This window comes from Aulonocara sp. 'chitande type north' Nkhata Bay, linkage group LG10, assembly GCF_057382095.1.
Source record: "Aulonocara sp. 'chitande type north' Nkhata Bay isolate Kocher_YH1m ecotype deep benthic linkage group LG10, A_spYH_male_GT1.1, whole genome shotgun sequence".
NCBI classification, from domain to species: Eukaryota; Metazoa; Chordata; class Actinopteri; order Cichliformes; family Cichlidae; genus Aulonocara; species Aulonocara sp. 'chitande type north' Nkhata Bay.
This window is the reverse complement of record NC_141353.1, coordinates 24,074,199-24,094,195: the sequence shown is the minus strand read 5'-3', so window position 1 is coordinate 24,094,195 and position 19,997 is coordinate 24,074,199. Positions and strand designations below refer to the sequence as shown.

Here is a 19,997-nt window from a genome sequence, read left to right as displayed (position 1 = left end):
CAACAACAACTGGCCATCTAGTAACCACAGTTTTCGAGGGAAAAATGGGTATTCTTAGACTGGTTGTGAGTTATTGCTGGAAGTTGCTAGCAGTTGCTGTGACATTACTAAAACTTCATGAGGTATACAGTGCTGCACTGAAAAGCCTCTTTGTGAATGCTTTGATAACAGTTTGCATGGCAGATGCTGACACAGCTGCAAAACAATAGCAAACTACTTTCTAAGCAATAGCGAAACTGTGAAAAATGCTACACAAACCAAAAGTCTTTTGAAATCTGTAGGTTGCAGTGGTAAGACGCAACTCTGAAATAAAATGTTCCAGTTTTCCAGTGTGTATCACACCTTTTCAAGTGGCAAGTGTTTGCGGACAAGTTGGTGTCTTTCATGCAAACTCTAGGTGACCGAATGTGGTTATAATCAAAGCAATTGAAAGGAGTTTTAGTGCATTGGTTTTTCTGACTGACTTCACCCAGTATCAGCCAGTAACCTCCCGCAATCACTCACCAGCTGGCCAGGGAATACACGTTTTCCCCTTGTGACCGGTGGTTGCCAGATGGTTGATAAATAGCCTGTAGGCTTTTTTAACTGAAGGCTAAGATGGCTATGTCAAAAACATATTTTAAAATACGTGCGATATACCAGACATTTTATTGTCTCTGTTCAGTACATCCATACTGTTCTATTCTGTTTTGTTTTTTACTAAGGCAAAAAGAGCGTTAATCACTTGTGGCAAACTGCAGTAGAATTTTAAGCTCAGTGTGAATTTAGATTTACGTGCTTAGAATGTTTGACTACAGCTACTGCGTGTTTGTGCCTGCTTGTGTACATCAGTGCATGTGAGAATGCGAGTCTACACGTGCACATTGGCCTGAGTGTGTGTGTTTGTTATGTGAATGTGTGTTTGTGTGTGTCTGATGGTGTGTATGTAGAGTGTATCTGTCTGTCACACTAAGGTCTTACATAATACAGCCCACAAGGAAAGCTCTTGCTAGTCTGCAGCATGCTCTGTAGCAGCAAAGCACGGCAGCAGGCAGAATGTCCTTGAGTTACCTCACCCTCCACACTTTCTTCTTCTTTTTTCTTTATTCTCCTTCACTCCCTCTTTCTCTCTTCATCTTCTTCTCATGAATGTCAGTGTCTCCCCTGGCCCACTACTTAAAGAGCTTTCCCGGAATCATTATACAGACACCAGATTTGCAGCTCTGCAGTCTCCAGCAGGTTTTTCTACTCTCCCTGCAATGTTTTGGAGTCCGTTTGTGTGAGCTGTGAGTTTCTTCGTGTGTGTATATGTATGTGTGTGTTTGTATGTGTGGGTGTGTGTATGTGTATGCCACAGCTTGCTACCTGAGGTGCTTGTCACGTGTTTAGGGGGGGATGAGGATGGCCTAGATTAGATTCAATCAACTATCTAGGGCGTGTGTGTGTGTCTGTGTGTGTGTATGTGTCCCTCAATACTGGTTGTGCTTCATGGGATTACATGTATGTAGTATGAGCATGACAGAGAGCAACACAGTGTCCCAGCACATTAGGATGACCATTCATATGATTAATATGCATCAGCAGATGAATGAGCCTGTTCTTGAAAGAGGTTAGTAATGCCAGTATCATCATGAATGGAGCATTATAAAGACAATCGATATCTTTCATTTCCATCTTAATCCTTTAACTATCATCAAAGTCAAACATTTATATGATCTTTCAGACCATTGTACACATGTTTTGCGCTATTATAATCGTAGGGTAGAATGAGTGCCACACCACAGTGGCTTTTTTATTGCTTGTGTGCAGTATATATGCTTACTGTATGCAAAAGACAACATCATTAGGAAGGTACTTGGCATCATAGAGGGATAAGACAGGATTTGTTGTTCCAAAGTGTATAAACACTTTAAATATCACATCTGCTGCCAAAACATATGTCTAACATATTGCAAGTAACCCACATTTCCTTAAATCTTTGTCATTTTCATTCCTTTTTTCTTGTTATTTACTTATTTTATGGGCATTTTAGGTTGTTTTCATTTTCAAAGACTCTCAATAATGGTGAAAATAAAAATGCTTGATTACTATAATTACATCCATAGCTTTCCACACATACACATGGAAATGCATAATGTACATCTAGTGATATCACCAATAATTTTATGTGATAGGTTATGAGATATCACATGTGTCGGTGCTCTGGATGTTTGCTGCAGACTAGGAAAAAAGTGTTTGGGCACCTCTGTCCCTGTTTGTTGAAGGTCTCCTCCATGTATAAATTCACCTTGATATGATGTGTACAACTTTCACAGATTTGAAAGAAAACCCGTGGCACCTAAACCCAAATCTCTTGTCTTTATATACAGTAATTTTAGCTTCCTTTCAGGAATGTTCCTCATTATTTAGAAGAAACTGAAATTTTATAGTAGGTCTGATATTTTTAATCTATTTCTGTTACTGAAACTTCCATTGCTGGGTTTAGTAGATCTGATGTAATATTTCAAATAAGGAACGAGTTTGATTTCATGGCAAACATGTAGTGATTTACCTTATTAGGACTACTAATAAAAACAATGAAACCATTAAAAAAACTCATCATAGTCAGTGCCTTTTTTGGGCGGGGGATTGGTCGTGTGATCAACCAAAATGATATTCAGAGCCACACTAGCTCACTATATTTTGTATTTTCAATTATACCAACTTCATGGATGGATGGACAAAAAGTATTTTTGCAAAATGTACCACATCCATGTGGGTTAATAGGAATTAAATGAGTTTAATGCCTTGTCATTCTATTTGTGTCAGACATTATAAATGTGGCTGCACGCTTCTCTGGTAAATAAGGAGATTTATGAGGAGTATTATTTGGAAGATTCCCTGTGAGAGGCAGGAAGAAGCATGACTCAAGTCCACATTAGGTCATTAATGAAATCTTTATCATAAATTCATTTTCAAAAGCAAAATAATATTTTGCAATATAGTAATGATGCAAACGAATGCACCTTTATATACTGTACATAAAAGCTCCGCAATATTGCGTAAGCACAGTGGCTCTGTCAGTCCGGCTATACCCGAATATGGCTCTGTAAACTTTATCCATGAACAGAGATCTAGGAATAAAAATAATGCTATTAATATTGAACAAATTACTAAACCATGCAAATTCTATTTAGTCATCCTGCCACAGATATTTATTTATACCTTGGTTTTTCCTCATTTTCATCTCAGAAACAGCTACTGTAGTACTGTGTTTTGTTATTGCTACAGATGTGATCAGGTTGATGTTGCCACACAGTTGTGCACAGCTGACAAAGAAACAGTATTAACAAAAACAAATTGAACATTGAAAACCCTGTTTAAATTACATTATGTCACTATGAAGCACAGCTTCTGCACTAAATCTTTTTTCCTAAAGCCTGCCCTGTAGATGAATAGGCAATTTAAAAACACAGCAGTGGGTAGAGTTATCTTATTTATCACTGTACCGATTAAGAGGCTGATTAGTTTATAGCTAGTTCAGTGTAGTGGAAAACTGTTGGCAATTTATTTATTTAGTCCAAATGAAAACCAAAAGGAAACAGCCACTGATGGCTCTGATTTGAGCTCTCTCTTACATCCCACCTCCCTCTCCCGCTCCATTTTTCTGTCTCTAAGCTGTCAGGGACAGCAGGGCTCAGAAGATAAGCTCCCTTTCTTCCATCTCTGTTTTAAGAGCGATTGGCTGGGTATTTATGGGTTTTCCCATGATGATGTTTGAGGTATCTGTTCATCAGGGAATAATACCTTGTATGTGAGTGGGTGGTGTATACTGGAGTTCGCACATGTGCGCTCATGCATTTGTGTGAAAATGTGTTTGTTTGCGATATGTGAAGAAATTGGGTACTCATCAATTTCTAATTAGTAGCTAACAACAGTGTAAGCACTATGTGTCTCCGAAGCTGCCTGTCTGTGTGTTACAAATCTCACATCTATAAGATAAGATAAGATAAGATAACCTTTATTAGTCCCACACGTGGGAAATTTGTTTTGTCACAGCAGGAAGTGGACAGTGCAAAAGTTATGAGGCAAAAATTAGAATACAATAAGAATAAATACAGTACACAACTGTACAGAATAGAATAAAATAAAATACTATATACAGTAGAATAAAATAAAATAAATATACAATAAGATAAAAATAGAATACAAATACAAATACTATATACAACTGAGTAAAAATACAACGATGACAGAAAGGATTATTGCACTTAGTATTATTGCATATGTATATCTATAGTGTTGGCAGAGTTATTTAACTCACCTGCCCATCAATGTGTCCGTTTATTTCTTCATTATATGTCAGTCAGAGGTGATGTAATAATGCTGAAGGTATTGTGTGTGAGTGTAGCTTCCCAAGGGTTTCAGTTATTGATAAGGCATGAATAAATAAATAGCTGCTGCACAGCGGGGGTGTTGATAGACATCCAGCAAAGACAGCTCTGCACTGGGGAATGTTTGAGGAAATTATTTTTTAAAAAAGTTCTCCACACAACTCCACACACAGCTAACATATGAATTTACTCTTTAATACACAAGCATGCAGTCAAATTGGTCATCTTTGTCCTCCCACAAGCATAAGAAAACTGTTAAAATTAAAAACCACTTGTTATATTTCCTAATATAATATAGTGATTTAAATTGTGATTTCACAATGACAATTTAACAGGAAAATTTTAAACCAATGCATTTCATATTTTTCATTTTCAAATTCTTTACTCACATAATTCATCTGTTTACTACTTTCAGCTATTTGTTATTATGCCTTTTAAGGTTTGTAATGAGATGGCTGGTAGTAAATGTAGTAATAGGCCTCGTCTAACCTCAGTCGGCTTTTTATCTCTAATGTCACAGACCTGTGGTTGCATGCAAAATATCTGTACAATTAAATGATGGCATCCTGCCACACTATTGAGATTCCAGAAACATTTTAGAAAGGTCATTATTAGGATGAAACATGTTATAACAGGCTTTTAAGACTTCAGCATAAACAAAGTTCGATGACCTTTACAAGTGAAACGAGAATTGAGTGTTGATGTTGTTTATGCATAAGTAAGCTGGTCATATTTTCAATCAGCCAGTTAGACACAAGGTTTAACTTGCACATAAAGTTTGCATATTCTTAAAGTTAACACATAACTCAGTTCATAAAGTACTTTTGACCTCTTGCAGCGTTTTGAATGTCATGTGTGACAGGTTGCCTGTAGAAAACATTCTAACTGGAACCAGGGACATTTTGCTGAAGGCTCACTCCTGAACAAAGATTTGTGGCTTGGCTTCAATGTGGTGGCTAAACAGTATATTTTTCTTACTCACGTAGGATTTGCCAGATTATTTGAAGTCTGTCATTTAAGGGTTGTCAGTGAAGGGCTAAATATAGAACAGAACAATCAACTTTGAACCTTACTGAAAAATGTTTTGACCTTGAGTTCAAGTTAATTTATTTTGCCGACAACAATTTCTATTAGGCTGATTACTCTAATAAGCCTTAAATCAATTTTCTGTTATTTTTCTACCCTGTGTTTAACCAAGTTAACATTTTTGGCTCGCATTTCCCAAAGAAATAAAAATATACTTTTGAAGTTAGTAACCATTAACCTCTATACATGTGTTAATATTTAATAAATAAGACAGAAAACCTTGTTAGAAGATTTGTATCATATAAAAAAAGTTTGTGCTTGTGCACACTGAGTTAAATTGAGTGGAAGAAACTCTCAAGAACTGAGTTACACCACTATTAATCCAGTTAGAACTTTCCAGATCAGTGACTTTGTTCATTAACAGCCTTCAAAGCCTCAAGTCTATTAGTTACAACATGTCAAAGAGAGTCATTTAAAACTAGCTCTGGAGACATGTTCAAATGAATCAAAATACTAGGGCTCTAAATGATTCCAAGTTGGCCTGTTGCTTAACAGGCACAAAGGGAAATTGTTCTTACTAGAGTTTAAGAAACACACCTTGTCGGCCATGTTAGTCAAGTCCCTGACATGCACACACCGACAAAAAAAAAACAGCCAAAAAAAAAAAAACACACACACCTTTAGACTTGTGTGCAGTTGATTAACAGCAGTGATACACCTGCAAATAGTTTATGCAGTAGTTTGTGTGCAATAAAACATAACATCACTTAATGTTCAAATCAATGGAATATTTCATGTTATAAAAGCAAAATGTTTTTATTTTCCTTTCTCCTCTTTTCTCTTGTGGTAATAAGACATTGGAGGAGTTAGAAGACTTGTTTCCATGACAACGGTGCTTACCAAACATAGTATATATGATACCAGCATCAGGGTGCTTTTGTGAAGGCTTGTGTAATACCCAGTGGTGCTGTCTTCATCCTCCCCCACAAAATTAACAGATTTACAGGCAAACAAAGTATCTGACAAATTGACACTACTTTGTTGTCACCCATTTCTTCCATCTACCAATCTCTTCCCAAATATATATATATATATATATATATATATATATATATATATATATATATATATATATATATATATATTTATATATATATTCATTTATTTTTTATTTTTGCTGCTGTATTCAGTATATTTCTAAATAAATATTCTTCATATGCAGGATGTAGTTTGTGAACTGTTGAAAAATCGGAATATTTTAACTTAAATATGACCTAAAACATTGTACCACACAGGTCCTTAAAGTACATTAAAAAAATCAATTGAACAAATTAGAAGAAAATATTACACACTGGGCCAGATTTTCTAACAATTTTCACCTCCTTCTGGATGGGGAGGAGAGTATTTGAATGAATCACATGATTAACCAAAGCTTGCAGTATGCAGTTTACTGCACTATACTGAAAAATAGAATGTCTTGTTTTGCAACAGACATAGTCATGATAGTTGCCTCTGGAAGTGCTCATATATTTCAAATGAGAGGGGGGTAGAGGTTGTCAGAACGAGTTTGTTATTGGCGCGGGTGGATGGCTCAAAGCTGTGCACGTGGTGCTAAAGCTTTGGCTCTGTAGCTCTTCACTGAGTCCTCAAACCCCAAATCTTTAGAGCCTAGCCCTACAAATTTGTCTTCCTCAGTAATATTTTGTATATTTTCATGAGAAAGAGCAGAACTTAACTGGACTGGAGGAAAATCTCAGTACAGCACACATACAAGGATTTGTCTTCATTTCCAGGTAGCCAAATTACTTTTTATAGTAAGATGATGGTTTTGGGCTTTTAGTAAGATTTATACACAGAAATTGCTATATAATGAAAACATCTGCAATTTCAGATCTGTTACATATCACAATTGCATATGCAGCTATTAGCAGAACTTAGATCAGAAGTGTGTTAGATTAATATCTGGAAGTTACAAAATGTAATACAGTCTCTAAAAAAATCTTCTCACAGAAGAAAATAATGCAATAAACAAGAGTGATGCATGCATTTATGCTCGTGGTACAGAAACAATAATTTCATTAACACCCATGTGAGTCGGGAATGGGCAGGAAATAATGTTTGTCATTATAACATCATTGTAACACAACACAATAATTAAATAACACAATATAATAGTATTAATGTAATAATAATGTAATAATAACCCCCCTCTGGATAGGTTCTGTGCGTAACCTTAGTTGAAAGCTTTATCCAAAGAATGCCTGTCTCAGTCTACATGCCTTCACATAGTTCCCTTCTGACAGAAGAAGAGTAACCGTTTAAATCATATAAAGCCTCCTTCGGCTATAGTACATCTCATTGTTCTGGATTGTCTCGCTATTGACCAAGAGAAACACTTGCATAAAAACCTGTGCTTACACAGTATTATTTTGGTTAGTTGGTTAGCTAATTTGCATTGTTTTTGATAGAATGAAATCATTTGGCTGTCGTAGTTTATGAATTAGTGTATATTAATCAGATTGCTCGAAGAGCTTTCCGCTCCCATTGGTAAATGTGGCAGCTAATTTGTCACACTTAGTAAATTTGGCCTTTGTTCTTTAGTTAGTTAAGAAAAATGATCCAATATTTTATATCTATGAAAAGGGAAAAAAAATCTAGGATTAATTGTATAATTGAAGGGGAAATTAGATACAGGTGCTTTCCATTAATGGATGTGAGTGTGTACTTTGTTTGCTTTTTGTTTTTATCAGGAACTACCAAAGTCTGCTTCTCAGAACACATTTGAGGAAGTAAATCACTCCATTAACAAATTAGATTTTTGAGGAAAAGGTTGTTCTTGCTCATCAGACTGGAAAGGGGTATTAAACCATGTTAAAGGGTTTGGAATGCTAAATGAGTCAGACTGTGTATAAATCGAGGACATTTAAGAGCATTGTTTTCTATCTCAGGAAAGGTCAACTAACAAAGTTTCCTACAAAAGCAAAGTAGACAAAAGTTTGGGATGGCACAAAGGAACCCAGGGTAGCTTCTAAGCAACTAAAGGTTTCTTTCACAGTGACTAATGTTTATCACCCCACCATCAAAAGAGCACAATGACAAAGCCACAGTCCTCCAAAAATGAAAAGTGCTGCCCATCTGCAGTTTCCTAAAGAAAGTAAAACCGATTGATGAGACCAAAATAAAACTTGCTGGTTTAAATGAAAAGGGTTTTGTTTAGCCACAAAGATTTATCACCATTCATGGACTAAAGCATGTTGAATTTTACCAGCAAATTCTAAAAGAAAATAGACCACATCTGCAAAAAGCATTAACAGAGAGAAGCAAGACAACAGCCCTCAGCACACATGTTGTTCTAAAGTAAAGACAATCCCCTTTGAGCAAGCACTTGTTGACAGGAGGAAGGATGAACTCCTTTCTAACATGAAGAAACCTCCCGCAGAACGAAGTTCGGGGAGGGGCAGCCATCTGCTGCGACCAGTTGGAGGGTAAAGGCAAAGTGAAAAGAAAAAACGAGAGCATAGAGAGACAAGGACAAAACAAACTATGGGAGAGTGAAGGCAAATATTAATGTAATGCAGTTGTGGCACACATGGTGAGGGAGGTCAGTGGAGAAGAAATTCTGAGCAGCCAGAGCCAATGGAAAATTTGGTCTTCACAGCACCATTTGCCGTGCATTCCCTTAGCCATCATTCAGTGCATAGCCTGCTTAGCATCTGGTACAGTGCAGAACATGGTCACACATAGATTCCTAAATATCTGCATTAATACTCTTAACAAGGCATAAAATGTGCTTTTCTAGCCCTCGTTTTCATAGCATGTATCTAACTGTAGCAGCATTTAGTCTTCATGTAGCCACTCTTCATCTGTGAGCATCACTTGTGTGGGTGGCTGTGTTTTATCCTTATACCAAACAGGAATTGAATATAGCCGTTTTCATCTGAAGCTGTCATTTGTTTTTGTTTTTGTTTGTTTTTGTTTGTTTGTTCAGCTTGTGCTTATGCCAAGTGCAATTATGCCATCCACGAGAAGCAGTACAATAAATAACTTTGACCTACTTAGTTGTTATTCCCCTTAGAGACATAATAAGCACAAAAAATGTATGACCATGCACGTTGTGTTCCTAGTATGCAGATGCAGCAAACCCATTTAAGGTGCATTGTTTGCTCATGGCTGAGGACCAGTCGTTTATTTGGCTATGAGTAATGATAACATAATAATCATTCTTTATGGTCCATGTCACAGCACCCAGTCAGCAATGGTAAAGGCTTGTGAAAAGAGAGTGGGAGGACAGGGAGTCTGTGAATCATCACTTAACACTTCACCACGAATGAGGAGGAAGCAAAAAAAAAAAGAATTCAGAATTATAAAGGGAAACCGTAACTTTTAATCTCAGTACAGCTGCTTTTGCTTCTTGGAGATGGTGGACACATGAATAAGAGCAGTGTGCAGTATATAATTGGATTACGGTAAATGATAGTTTTAGTCAGCTTTATAAGCTTGTTTTAGAAAGATGTTTAACTCAGTATTACAGTTTTTCTCGATTGCTAAAAAACATTTCTTGAAACTACGCCTCATATCCTCACAACAGTAAACACAAATCCATAACATCTCACTCAATTTCCCAAACATCCTATTTCCAGGTCAAAATGAAGCTCTACACCCAAAACTATTCACTCCTGCTGAAAAACCAAACTTTGCCCTCAGACATCAAACACAAGCCCTCAAAAACACACACACTACAACAGAGTTTTGCACACTGGTACAATTAATTCAAAACAATAGCTCCAAAACAAATAGGTTGCTTATGGTTCTCCCCTTCAAAACCCTTGTCACATGATAAACACAAAAGACGCAACCAATGTATGTACAGTGGCACATTGTCATTCATGTACTATACAGTACAACACACACCAGAAACATTATCCCACCTCAGCATCTTGTCTTTGGTCTGGGTCAGGCCAGAGAATCTCATCCACATCACAGGCTATATTGGCCCCAGCCAGGCAGCGGGGGTAAAATCCTCTTGCATGCCTGATCCACCCCTGGCATGCATCTACTGATATGTCTAGGCAGGCCTCTTCCATGGCCTGAAGGAGGTGAACACGGACATAAGGTTCTCGGTCATACACTTTCCACCGACATGCCGAAAATAACTCCTCTATCGGGTTTAGAAAGGGAGAGTATGCAGGCAGAAAGATATTAGAAAACCTTGGGTTATTGGTAAACCAGTCACGAACCAGAGCAGCGCGATGGAAGCTGACGTTATCCCACACAACAACGTAGTGAGGCTGCTCTGGCTGTGCTGGTTCCCTGTAGTCCAGCTGGAACATATGTTGTCTTAAACCATCAAGAAAAGCAAGGAGAAGCATAGTGTTATAGGGTCCTAGTACGGCATGGCGGTGGAGTACCCCTCGTTGGCTGATGGCTGCGCACATAGTGACATTCCCCCCACGCTGACCAGGGACATTTACAATAGCCTGATGGCCAATTATGTTCCTCCCCCTTTTCCTTCTTTTGGTCAGGTTAAAACCTGCCTCATCCACAAAGATTATTTCATGGGGAACAGGCCGTCCTTCAATCTCAAAGATTCTCTGCAAAACACATAACACAGTAGAGTCAATCGGTACCCTGAACCACAGTTCAAGAGTGCTGAAATGGCAGCATAAACTGCCATGCTGTGATGGTACACAATACTTTATACAGTATCAAAACTCATACCTGAACATATTCCACACGTTGGTTTTTCACTCTGTCAGAGTTTCGTTCGAAAGGGACTTGGTATGCCTGTTTCATCCGGAATTGATTCTTTCGGAGGATGCGGTCAATTGTGGAGAGGTTGATGGCATTTATGCCTCGAGAAAGATGATCATCCTCAATCACTCTCCTTTGAATCTCTTGCAGGCGGATTACATTATTTGCAATTACCATGTTTACAAGTTCCCTCTCTTGCTCCTCCGACAAAAGCCTTAACCTGCCTCCACCAGGTGGTCGTCTCTGTGTCCTACAAAAATAGAAGCACTCATTACTGTAACTGTCACACATTCATTTTACAGGCAAATAATGGAAACATACTGAAACTCAAGACACATAAGTTCAGTAACTTACACGTTACTGTACAAAGCAGTCTTACTGCAAGTACACCTACCTGTTTTCCTCCCTGAAGGTTCTGATGATGGAGGCAACAGTGAAGCGACTCAAATTTGGTTGTACTCGTTGCCCAGCCTCCCTCATAGTCATCCCATGGACAAGGACATGGTCAACTAAAGTGGCTCGAATTTCATCCGAGACTGACTGTCTTCTTGCCCTTGCTCTTCCCCTTCCTTGTCGCCGTTGTTCTCCACCTCCACCTCCTTCACCACGTCCTCCTCCTCCTCCACCTCTCCCTCCTCCTCCACCACCTTCCTGTTGTCCTAGACCACCTCCTCCTCGTCTTCCACCACGTCCTCCTCTTTCACCACGTCCTCCTCTTTCACCATGTCCTCTTCCTCCACCACGTCCTCCTCCTTCAACACGTCCTCTTTCTCCACCACGTCCTCTTCCTTTGCATCTCTTTGGATCCATTGTTTCAAACCTGAATGAGCTGACTTTGGCCCTTTTATCTATCCATCGCAGGTTCTGATTGGTGTGTGCTAAATTTTGACTCCTAGTGTTTCCACCTGGTTAATTGTGTGCTAATTGAGCTCAAGCTATGCTGACTTAAGTTAACATTATTGCATGCTAGTACTTTCTAAATGACTACATGGTGTAAGCACTGTAAAATGTAGGGATTTGTGTGTAGAGTTTTGCAGTAACAGTTCACCAAATTTGAGTCATGTGTCAAAGCAGGGAATAGTGTTTATAGTTCAGGGAAATGGGTGTGCTTTTTGAACAATAGCGTTACGGTTTTGAAATTTTAGTTTAGAGGCCTGGTTATAGTGTTTAGGCAATCGAGAAAAACTGTAATCATTTGAAACTAGTTGGACATCTTTTTTTAGGTTAGCTGATTGAGATTGTTTTTGTTTTAATATAGATTCTCTATTTGCATACAGTATGTGACTGTGATATAATGTGAAGTGTAGTAGTGTTTTATTTTTTGATGGCAGCTAGTCTTTACTCTTTAACCGATTTGTAAAAGATCTTGTTGAGGAGTGTGTGTGTTTGTTCCTGTCTAGCTATCTTTGTGAGGACCGAAATCTGCATTCTACTATACTTGTGAGAACCAACAGTCACTTGTGAGGACACACTCACCAGTCCTCACAAGTTTGATGGCCTTTTTGAGGCTCAAAATGTGGTTTTAGTGTCAGGGTTACGATTAGGTTGTGGTTAGGTTTAGGGTAAGGGTTAGGGTTAGGCATTCATTTTTAATGGTTATGGTTAGGGTATGGGGCTAGGGTAGGGGTCAGCAACCTTTAACACCCAAAGAGCCATTTGGACCCGGTTTCCACGCAAAAGAAAACACTGGGAGCCACAAATACTTTTTGACATCTAAAATAAAGATAACACTGTATATATTGTTTTCTACTTTTATGCTTTGTGTGAACAACTAAGGTGTGTTGCTTATGAAATCCATGAAGTGCTACAGAGAAAATTACATTTTATTTATGTAATTAACACATTTGAACTCTTAAAGAAATATAACAAAAGGAAAGACACCCAGATGAACTAAAATGATCCATGTAGCAAGCAAAAACTGTTGTGAGCCGCCACCCTTATATCGCCTAATTCCTAATTCTAATTCTGCCTAAATATGTATTTTACCTGGTTAATGTGTGTGGCGGGGCGTGGTCTGCTGCGCCGCTGCAGGGGAGGAGGACGCACCTGAGCGGCACCCGCAATCACGCCTGTGCTATATATGTTGTTTTGTTGGTATGTGTCGGGCTGTGAGCTGAAAAGCTACAGCCGGCTGTATGCGTACAGCAACCGTGTGTGAAAAGCGTGTTCATGCAAACATTGTCGGGTCTGCCGTGATATGTTTACAATGGGACTTCTGCTCCTGAACCTCTGCGCACAGCGTCTGCAATTCGGGGCTGTACGAAGTCACTTTCATCTTTACGCAGGACTGTAAGCTGTCATCTGTGAGGCGTGAGCGGTGTTTGTTTTTAACATAGTTCACGGAGGAGAACAGCTGCTGATATAATGTGGATCTGAAGATCCATAATTGGCCTACCTGGGGGTGAAAGTCTCGATAAATGCACGGCGTTTCTGCGGGTGTGACGCTTATTTTGAGCGATGAAAAAATTATAGAATATAATTTTATTTTTATATTTCAATATCACAATAATCTTCCAATTTAGAACTACTAGTTAAAAAAAGAACTAACATAAATAAAATACACTTCAGCTAAATACTTTTCCCAAACCACGAGGAGCTGCACTTCAAGGACTAAAGAGCCTCATGCGGCTCCGGAGCCGCAGGTTGCCGACCCCTGGGCTAGGGAAACCATTATGTCAATGAAGGTCTTCACTAAGATAGCTGAACAGGCTTGTGTGTGTGTGTGTGTGTGTGTGTGTGTGTGTGAGATAAAAAGTGCTTAAACTGCACAGAATAAAATGCTTTATGAAACTGTGTGTGAATGGGTAAACATGACTTGTTTACCCATTCACACATGAAAATACAGGCCATTTGTACTGTAGAAACACGTTAAGTGCTTAATATGATTGGAAAACGTTATATAGATGCCTGTCTACTCTATATTGATGAAAACTGTTTGCATGACTGATATTACTGATGATTACTTATCCCTGTATGGCATAACAATTTACAGAAAGTTGATTTTTTTTTAAGCTTACAAAGGATTAGTATATGCACATATATTTACATAAAGATCTCTCTGTATCGGAGAGGGTCTTCTTTTACACTCCAGCTGTTCTGCATGATATTCCAGACCAAATTGGTGGATTATTTGCTGCTTGGGTTAATGTTATTTAGTTTGTTAACATCTGCAGTAACTGCTTGTGTGATATGCCTCTCACTGCTTGAAATGCTGTGCTCCAGTTCCTCTTCTTCTCCATCTATTCTCTTTGCAGCTTTCATTTGTTCAGGGTGTAGACTAGCAATTTGATTTTCAGTAGCTGAAACACTGGGACACTTTTTAGTGTGGGGCATTTTAAATTAACACATGTATTTAAGCAGCTTGAAAAGCTATTGTAGCAGCTTGAAAAAAACATGTTCATGTTACTTCTGCTACTCTTTATTATAATTAAAATGTTTATTTGTTCTTATTTGAATAAAGTTATAACATCAAAATGCTTCATGAACAAAGCATCTCATTATACAATGTTGATAAAATGTGCACACTTTTTGTTTTCATCGATTTATGATAATGATCAACAACATGAGATTTGATGTCTATATTCTCTCTGTGTCTGTCTGCAGGAGTGACAACTGTCCTGACCATGACCACACTGAGTATCAGTGCCAGGAACTCTCTCCCTAAAGTGGCCTATGCCACAGCTATGGATTGGTTCATTGCTGTCTGCTATGCCTTTGTCTTCTCAGCCCTCATTGAGTTTGCAACAGTCAACTACTTCACCAAGAGGGGTTACGCTTGGGATGGAAAAAGTGTGGTGCCAGAGAAGGTATTTGACCCCTTTTTAAAAATGGTCTTACTTATTTAAAGTGTGCTTTTATTATAATAAAAACATTTTTTTAAAAGCATTACCACTGGTATCAGTACATAGGAAAACCTTACCATGTTACCGTCCTCTAATGTTTTTTAAAAACCCAAACAAGCAAAATATGAACATTAAAGTGTTTATTTTATTATTATTTTTTTGCACCAGCACATCACTTAACTGCTGATGGAACTGCATCAAGCAGGGAACATTTAATTATTGTCATCTAATAGAAAATGCAATTTGAGTAACATGACATGAACATTAATAGTTTAGTGTTCAGCTTGTGCTTTTCTGCTCTACTTGTCTCTGTGCTGCAGTTAGCAACAACATACTCTGCAGTCTCCGGGTGTTTTTAAAAAGGCCCAATGCTGATTATAAAGATGTTATATTTCTGACATTAAAGCTTTCATTTGGATATATGCCAATGAGAGCAATAAATATTTCCCAATTAAATACCTATTTAAACCCAGTTTGATTCACCAGGGTTTTGCATGCAACAGTGAATAGTGGTAGTTTGGGAAAGGATACAATAGCAGTGTGCGCAGTATTGCATCTCACAAAAAATGAACTCTTTATCCTTTTGCCTTTCTCCGACAAACAAATCAGCAAAAGAAAAAGAAGGAATCTCTCCTTAAGAAGAACAACACTACGGCCTACCCAGCTGCCACTGCTACAGCCTTCGCCCCCAATATTGCCAGGGACCCTGGATTGGCTACTATCGCTAAAAGCGCCCCACCACCCCCAACTGAGCCTAAGGAGGAGCCAAAGCCCAAGCCTCCAGAGGCCAAGAAGACCTTTAACAGTGTGAGCAAGATAGACAGGATCGCCAGAATAGCCTTCCCTCTGCTCTTTGGAACCTTTAACTTGGTCTACTGGGCGACCTACTTGAATAAGAAGCCCAAATTGCAGGGGGCCAATCCACACTAATCAAGTTTTTCATTCCTTTTAAACTATACCTGTAATTATTTCATTTTCTTATTCCTATAAACAGTGTTTATTTTCAGACAACATGGTGTCCATGCTGGTTTCCAATTCCCAGTTGTTGCATTGCTTCTATGTTGAACAAAATTTTGAAGATTTTGAAAAAACAAAATATAGGAAAAAAAAATGAAAACAATACAAACTTTTGAAAGAGTGTTGTTCAGGTCTGGGATGATGCTACTAGGAAAATGCTACTTTAAATATATAGCCAAGAGAATGCTATTCTACAACTGCACATAGCCCAAACTTGTTGAGAGGCATGTTTTTGTTGATTTATTTGTTACCTTTTATTTGATTCTACTTCATTTAAACATGGAATCACAGATACAGTGGGCATTTGTGTATATGCATGGACAGGACATCTTATAATTTGTATTTATTTATTCAAAATACAACTCATCATTGACTGTTGGCTTGGTTTATTTGACATCAGCAGCAAAATGCTACAGTCAGTCTCTTTCCAAATATCTTCCATTGTTTGTAGATGTTTTATGAGCCTAATTATACCATTCTCCATAATATGTTAGGATTTCTGCAATAGCAATAAAACATGTCTCAGTGGACACACCATTTATTTAGAGATCAAAAGATACAAAGATTCAATCATGGTTGTGATCAACATTGAAAAAAATATAGTAAGTTATTTTCACAGCATTGTAAATATCAGGTGTTACAGATGTCAGTATTATGTTTAGGCTTTGCAAAGTGTAACTAAAGGGTAATTGTACACATGGAGAGAAAAGAATTTTTTGGATTAATTTGTTTTTGTTTCCTCTTTATGATACTTTCTACAAAAAAAGAGTATATACTGGTCTAATTCATGCTTAAGTGACTGTTTTTCACCAAGTTAATGTTCCATTCAAAGCTGCTTTTACATTGGATTAAAATATTAAACTGTGTGCTTGTGTACACATTGACGGCAACAACATCAACAACAAAATCAGTGGTAAACTGACACTGGCTAGTTACGAATAAGAATGTAAAAAAATATATATCACAAATCATGGAGTGCATTAGATTTAGAAATAAAACACTCATTACCTATGTATATTTGTTTTTGTTTTTTGGGGCTTTTGACTACTTATGGTGGGGCCTCCTTTGTCAGAAACACCATTGGTAGGAAAGTTCTGTTAGCATCAATTGAAAAAAAGGGGCAGGGGCACATTGAGAGGGAGAAGTGCCTTTTCCATTTTCAGAGTTGAAGCTGTGAAGGCTGTTACTTTGGCGATTGACGGCACATCTGTATTTTCCATCCCACTGTGTCCCCTGACCATTTTTACCATATTCACCCCCATCCCCATTCAGTTAAATATTGAGACATAACACTCAGAAAGTACCAGCTACACTGCCTTCAGTATCACATGCCCATTAGGACTCATTTGTTGCTGCTTGTCGGTGTGCAACAGCGAGAGACAGGGACAGAGACAGAAAGGGACAAAAGAGAAAGGAGACATTTAGGTGAAGTGGCATTGTAAGCTTACTTTAGCCAGCGCTGTGTTTCACACAGAGGAATTGTCTTGTAGTTCTACGATAGTGACAAAGATGAATCTATTTTTGTAGCATGATGTCAATCCCTCTTCCGAGAAAAACCAACAGAAATTAACGCCAGTGTGAAAAGAATGCTTTTGTTTTTGTATTGAAAATTGCTTGCTACCTTCATTTCTTTAAAAAACACACACTCTTTAGGGAAATGCTCCTTCTCTGACGTGGCATGTTAAGGTTTCTGAACAGTCCAATTTAAATTATGTTAATGTAGCAATATTAATTAGCAAGGGCTTTTCTTAGGACCTGAACCTGACACTCAGTCTGGAGTTGATATCCATTGTAGCTTTACACTGACCCCTCTCTACTTGTAGTTTCATCTGTATGCTGTACTTAGAAATTTATTCTATTTAGATTTTGTTAAAGAAAACAGGCATCGCATTGTGTGTCCATGCTGGGTTCTAAACCCTTTGGCTCGCACTCAAACTGTGTTTGATGAAGAATCAAGAGTGCTGGTGCATTGCGTCATATTACTGATTCAATGTCTTTTGCTGAATATATTTTACAGGGCACTAAACAGGCCAAAGGGCAAATTAGAACTGTGCAGAATTCTCTGTGTGCTTGTGCACTAAGGTGAAAAGATCATGCCACTACCAGAGGGAATCAAAAAGAGATTGGTTGCTGTTGCTATTGTCATTATTTGCATTATCATCATAACCAATATGGAATCTATCCCCTTATAGCAGACATCTTTACAAGCATATGCAAGCAGTCTACTGTTCACAGCCACTTAACCTACAAGCTGAGGGTCATGGAACTGCAAAGTTCAGGGTGAAGAGTTGTATAAAGATATTTGAATTCTAAACTATTGTATGTATGTTTAATATCATAAAGAAAATCTATATATATATATATATACATATGTAAAATACTTAATGCATATAGTATTTGATTCTATCAATGAAGATATTAGCTAAGATGATGATGAATATTGTTTGTATTATCAACCTATTGTTATGCATTTTGCACATTTAGAACAATAACATTACATTTATGTAGTCAGCTTCGTGCTATGCAAGGACAGCTTTCAACCACATCACTGACCTTCTTTCCCTGACCATTGTGCTTCAGATTTACAAGTTATTACTACAAAAAAAGGAAAAAAGCTTAGCTTTTATATCAGCTGTGCACCCATTAGCATTTTTTCTTCTTTTTTTTCTCTAACCATGGCTATACAGGGTGACATCAAAGAAAACAGTGGATTATCTCTTTTGTTAGCGCTTTGGATTTGTCAGTGGTTGAAGGGAAAATGGCTTTCATTGTTGATTGCACTTTTTCTCCAGAGACATGCAATAAAGTGATTGAACTGGAAAACCAGGAGCAAAACCGTAACCTTGTTAATAACATTTCTGTTAAGTTCTTGAGCTTATTTGTCATTCTAAAAATGGAGGCAGGTGAAAATGTTACTTTACTAAATAGATCATTTTGTTTATCTTTTGCTTTCCAAAGCTCAGTGATATTACAGGAAGCAACAGTGAGTTTTGTTTCAAGTTTGTAAAGCCCCGAGTTCTACTCCAAGCAGAATGAAACAAAGGATCATTTCCAAATATTTTTGAGCGTGGTCTGTCTAGGTAATGCTCCAGAGAGAATGTGATATATGAGGCACAGTGCAATCATGAGCTTCCAACCTTTACCCTTACACTCATAGGCAGAGCATACATGTAAATATCACATCGGTAGGCACATCAGTCATTGATTTCATTGTTCGATGCAGTTCTCAGCAGCACTTGCTGTTCAACATTGAGTCTTTGGTTATTCCTAGATACCTACTGGAGTTTTTCTTGTATTTTTATCAAACAAAATATGTTCTGATTTTCACTGAAATGTAAAAAAAAATAATTTTCTAAAGCACAAAAGTTGACTAGGGTAGAAGAGATAAGAATGACACTGTATACATATGGACATCAAAGAACAAACACAAAACGCACACAAGCTCACAAACCTACATACAGTTCATGCTGGCAGTTCAATGATACTGACAAAAGGTTCTGGTGGATGTAGATGAACTGGTGAATCTTCTGTAAATGTTTTGTTTCTTTTGGTTATGATATGGCCCTGTAAAATCTGATTCTCTGCATTAGTCTTTAAATAAAAAGAAAACAAACTAATGTCATGGCTATACTTCTGTCTCTGTGCTATGTGCTACCTGACCAAGGCTATGATAGATTTTAAAAGTTAGACCTTGTTTTTGAGTGTTTAATTAATCATAAGAAACATTCTCCTGATCATAATTACAGTTTTTCTCAAATGCTAAAACACATTTCACAAACGTTACCACCAGGTCCCCCAATGTCCAAACACAACACCCTTCTCTAAAGCTACATAAACACAACCACACCTTCCCACTGCAAAACTCAAACTCCCACACCAAGAGAGCAGCTCGAAGCTGTCAAAACTATAAACACTATACACAGCATTACACACTACAGCAAAACAATTGAAAACACAATGCTCAATTTGTGAGAAGGTTCTTTGTTTCATAACTGCCAATGCATATTTT

General features: G+C 37.8%; 2 protein-coding genes across 7 annotated transcripts in view; one reads left to right on the top strand and one right to left on the bottom strand.

Moving 5' to 3' along the window:
• gabra1 (gamma-aminobutyric acid type A receptor subunit alpha1) overlaps positions 1-19,618 on the top strand; it is a 47,077-nt gene extending 27,459 nt beyond the window's left edge. For all 6 annotated transcript variants that reach the window (XM_086309224.1, XM_086309221.1, XM_086309220.1 and 3 more), the window contains 2 exons: positions 14,733-14,935; positions 15,581-19,618. In XM_086309224.1, coding sequence (XP_086165350.1) covers positions 14,733-14,935; positions 15,581-15,901 — 524 coding nt within the window. In that variant the 3' untranslated portion in view covers positions 15,902-19,618. The remainder of the gene's footprint in view (positions 1-14,732; positions 14,936-15,580) is intronic.
• On the bottom strand, positions 10,196-12,218 carry LOC147320943 (uncharacterized). The gene is made up of 4 exons (XM_086307587.1): positions 11,524-12,218; positions 11,097-11,379; positions 10,360-10,969; positions 10,196-10,203 (listed from the first exon to the last, which is right to left on the bottom strand). Exons 1-4 carry the CDS (start codon positions 11,937-11,939, stop codon positions 10,196-10,198), a joined length of 1,317 nt encoding a protein of 438 aa, XP_086163713.1. The 5' UTR covers positions 11,940-12,218.
• Positions 19,619-19,997: the final 379 nt, after the last annotated feature.